Source organism: Chaetodon trifascialis, chromosome 20 (genome assembly GCF_039877785.1).
Source record: "Chaetodon trifascialis isolate fChaTrf1 chromosome 20, fChaTrf1.hap1, whole genome shotgun sequence".
NCBI lineage: Eukaryota > Metazoa > Chordata > Actinopteri > Chaetodontiformes > Chaetodontidae > Chaetodon > Chaetodon trifascialis.
The window spans coordinates 12,492,490-12,496,975 of NC_092075.1; the positions used below are offsets into that span (position 1 = coordinate 12,492,490).

The window sequence follows — 4,486 nt, forward strand, 5'->3', positions numbered from 1 at the left end:
GTGCAATTTTTAATCATGTTACAATGATCTTACCATCAAATGTATTATTCCCCTTTCAAAAAAAACAGGAAGACAGCACTTCAGAAAAGAAAGTGCCCCAAGATATCATCATCATCATCAGCGTTGATATATATATCCATATGTATATATACATACACCCAATCACAGAGATACACGCATCTTTGTTAAAAAAAAACGCCATGTTTTTCCCACAAAGTAACACACACATTAGGACATTATCACCTGGAGCATATATTTATACAATAGTATTTTGTTTGTGTTTGTTTTTTTTCTATTCAGAAAAAAATTAAAATGTTGACACACAAAGGCCAACTTTTCAACAACAGTCATCAGTGCAATATTCAAACAAAAAAAAAGAAGAAAAAAATCATCAAGTTTAAGACAAGCGATGCATATTTCATTTGTTGCCTGATACCAATCTCTGCCTTGATGTAGTGGATCTATCGCTTCAGTTATTTGTGTTTTTTCCGAGATTAAAATGGGAAATTGTCAGTCTGGAGGAATGTTTTACCACAGCAACACGGGGCTGGGGGGGGGGGGGGGGCTCATGAGAAGCACACAATCACACGCACATCAATAAAAAAAAATACACACACACACACCTGACAGCTTCTCATGAGGTGAACTAGTGCTGCTGTGAAGCTTCTATACAACTGTTGGCCATTTGAGCAGTAGGCTTAAAAAAAATAACATCAACATTAACAAAAAAGAAAAAAAAAAGAAAAGAAACATACAAGCAGCATTGATACAAATGTTAGGGTGCCATGACTTCCAAAATGCAGCAGGCAAGTTTATGAAACCAGATTCTTTTTTTTTTTTTTTTTTTTTTAATTTTTCCTTTTCGGTGACATCCTGCAACAGTCATGTGTTTTTCTTGTCTTCATCGTCCAACAGTAATAGGGTCCTGCTCAGTAGTAGTAACTATTCCAAAGCCCTGGCTCCTGCAGTTACCCCGTACAAACACTGGGGGCGCACAAGGCTCCGCATTTTTGTGCAATAAAACTCCCTGCATTTATAAGTCATGCGATACAATTCCTTTTTTGTTGCTGTTTTTATTTTATATGACTGAAAAAATATAGGAAACGAAAAAACGACCATACACACAGAGAGAGAGAGAGAGAGAGAGAGAGAGAGAGAGAGATGGAGAGAGAGAGAGAGAGAGAGAGAGAGAGAGAGAGAGAGAGAGAGAGAGAGAGAGAGAGACGTGGGAAAACACGCAACAATGACTGTGAGCGTGTGTGAGAAACAGACAGACAGACAGACAGACAGACAGACAGACAGACAGACAGACAGACAGACAGACAGAGAACCACTGATTCCCTTGCAGAAAAGGCAAAACGATGCTTTGCTTGTCAGAATTGGTTTGGTTGTAGTGTAGAATAAACTGTCCCGACTGAGGATGCAGGGATTGGGGTCATTGCATCTTCTGTATTGAAGTCCATCATGTCTGTTAGGCTACATAGCAGGAAAAAAAAACAAAAAAACAAAAACATACTGGCATGCGGTTGATCACAGACAAATTGTGAATGTCTCCAGACTCCACACAACGTGGCAGAGCCGTGAGAACTGAACAACTTGAGAATACTTTACAGTCGAGGTAGCTGGCAAAAGGCAACCAAACAAAGTCTTTTTAATGGAAGGAGGAGGGGGGGTAGGAGTCCTCTTGAGGGTCAACAAGCTATAACAGAGGGGTTCTGGGGTGCTGGTTGTGAGTGGGAGTGGCAGGTCTACCTCCACACGGGACAGTTTATACTACGAGTCTGAAGCAGCTTGAGTCACCCTAGATATTCTTACACTTATAGATTTTTTAAGAAGAACCACACAATATTCAAAAATGCATCTTCTCAATGTACCTTCATAAATAAAAAACACAGCCTGCTTTCACAGTGATGACTAGGATGTTAATAAAATACTGAAAGGAGATTATAAAGTGAATTCCAAATGCGACTTTTTTTTGATACAAAGCGAAAGCAGCGGGTTTTTTTTTTCCTTTAAAAAAATAAAAACACAACGACCTCTGGCAAAGTGGTCTCACTGGCTTGAAAAGTTGGACGCCAGCATGGCAAGATCTGCAGAGCGCTTTCACCTACTGTCTCTTCTTTTCTTAGCAAAAACAGAAACAAAGTAAAGCTATTGTGTACAGTACTTCACAACAATGATGGAGTCACTTGTTGTTACATAATGATTACACATCTGAAAGCGTGGATAGCCATAATGCCGCTCTTTGAGTTAAAAAAAAGAAAAGAAAAAAGAATCAATGAATTAAAGAAAATAGACCTCTGGTAGCCAACAGAGGGCAACCCTTCTTCTCTAGTTCGTGTGTCTTCCCTTTCAGATATTCCAGCATGCAGCCATATAGCATCAAGTGCCGTGTTTCATATCAAATAACTTAAAAAAAAAAAAAAAAAGTTTTACAAGTGAACAATGAGGAGCAACAGGTCAAATCTGCTGCCACCACCCCAGAGACACCATTCAACTGTACAGGGGATGGGGGAGAGAAAAACTGGGCCATCTGCACTCTGTGGAGTCCAAACACACACATGTGATACACAGGCACTGGCTTCTTTTACAGTGGACGACAAGATCTAGTATAGACATTCAAGAGGAAAGCTTTAGTACCAACAAACTCACCGAGATGGCGTTGCTTTTGTTAAAGATTCATGTTGAAGCGCTGTGTATGAAGCATGCGGTGCTTCACCCGGGAGTGCACAGAGGGCCCCGTTTGGTTTACAATGAGAGAAGATTATTGTGCAGGCCTATTTTTATTTCCTTTTCTATATAATTTGGCACAACTATGTAGATAATGGCAGTTTTTTTTTTGCGTTCACAAGAGCCTGGCTTTCCCGTGTGTTGCAGTTTTATTTTCCACTTGTTGCAGTTTTGCTATTTTTTGTTTTCTTATTTTACCTGACAGCAGAGACAGATCACCGGGCGCCAGAGGAGTACTTGGCCTTGGTGATGAGGTATAGCACAATGTCTTGGTGGCCCCCAAAGGCGGCGATGTGTAAAGCGCTCCACCCTTCCCTGTTGGCCAGCCGGATATCTGCACCAAACTTCACCAGCAATTTTACCAGCTCCAGGTTCCCGTCAATGACAGACTGGTGGAGGGCCGTCTGTCCTTCTGGCCCGAAAGAGTTGACGTTGAACTCGCAGTTTGTCATGTTCTGCAGCAACGAGTGCAGCTCCTTGGTGTTGCCCTTCTTCACCGCCTCCTGGAAAACCCTCTGCGGCGCGGAGCAAGTCGACACATCCGCCTGGCTCATGGTTGCAGCTCGCTGGAGGGTGGGGAACCAGTAATCCTGCCTGGGCTCTAAAGCTGATAATAATCGTCTTCTCCCTGTTGAGCGTCTCTGGTCTGGTGACAATGCCACAGCTACACTGGATTATAACCAGTTAATAAGGCACTTTAAAGTACTGAAACAGGAAGCACTGTATATATCCCAAAAAGGACAAGAGAGGAAATAACACACGTGGTGTGCAAAAAATGTTAATATTTGAAAATCCTAAAATACATAAAAGGGTGCTCTCAAGCGATCCAGGGGTCTCTAGATGTAATTCCCTCTCTGTAGCAGCAGCAGGTAGCGTATAGCAGTGGATGGAGAAGAGAGACACCTCCGACTTCACTTGGGGAAATTGGAAGTATGACCACTATCTCCACAGGGCAGCCTCCGCAGGTTTTCCTTGAACCGTCCGACCCGTTTCCTGGCTACGCGTCCTGGCTATACGTCGTTGCTCATGTGGCCAGGGTGTCTGGGAAAGACAACAAAAAACGAAAAAAAGGGGACAACAGAAGTCCACATGAATCCCGATTCCTCATCAACAGACTGCCAGAGAGACCCCACATTCCGCCACATCCAAGCGAGAGAGGAGTCCTCCGTGCGCACACGTTTACGCATGGACACACTGCTTGATTTTTTGCCACTTAACATGCCTGGAAATGTAATCCGCTGCAGTTTTGTGACTTACCTGTGACAGATGGACGGGTCCGTAGCGACGAAAACGATACAAATCCACCGTGTGGCCCGGTCTGTGTCCTCCGCGCGGTCCGTATGAGTCTCTGCCGGGTGCTGCGCTCTGAGGGAATATTTTACGCGTCCTTTATTTGCATGACAATGCCATCCCAAAGAATCAACTGTGGAGGAATGGGCGGAAACCCGGGGAGGTTATAGGCTGCCGGCTCGGTGAGAGGGAGGGATCAGGACCCTGTGAATCTGCAGGGAGGGGGGCGTGGTCTTCTGAGGGGGGAGCCAAATGTTGCTGTAGAAATATTAAACAAGCCGCCCGCAGCAATATTACGGAGAGCTCTGTATCCGATCTCCTGCAGCTGACCCCAGGAAGCGGACTGAGAGCCAGAGGCATGGTGCTGCCAGAGCTGTAAACTGCTGAGAAAGCGGGCCCGTTGTGGAGGATCATCCACTGGATTAACATCAACAGGAACTTGAAACAAAACGTCCATCAAGCTTCT

General features: G+C 44.0%; 1 protein-coding gene across 1 annotated transcript; it reads right to left on the bottom strand.

Annotated features, from left to right (window-relative positions):
* Nucleotides 1–863: 863 nt before the first annotated feature.
* nrarpa (NOTCH regulated ankyrin repeat protein a) lies at nucleotides 864–4,127 on the bottom strand. Its single transcript, XM_070988220.1, has 2 exons — nucleotides 3,988–4,127; nucleotides 864–3,771 (listed from the first exon to the last, which is right to left on the bottom strand). Exon 2 carries the CDS (start codon nucleotides 3,282–3,284, stop codon nucleotides 2,946–2,948), a length of 339 nt encoding a protein of 112 aa, XP_070844321.1. The 5' UTR covers nucleotides 3,285–3,771; nucleotides 3,988–4,127; the 3' UTR covers nucleotides 864–2,945.
* Between the last annotated feature and the right edge of the window lie 359 nt (nucleotides 4,128–4,486).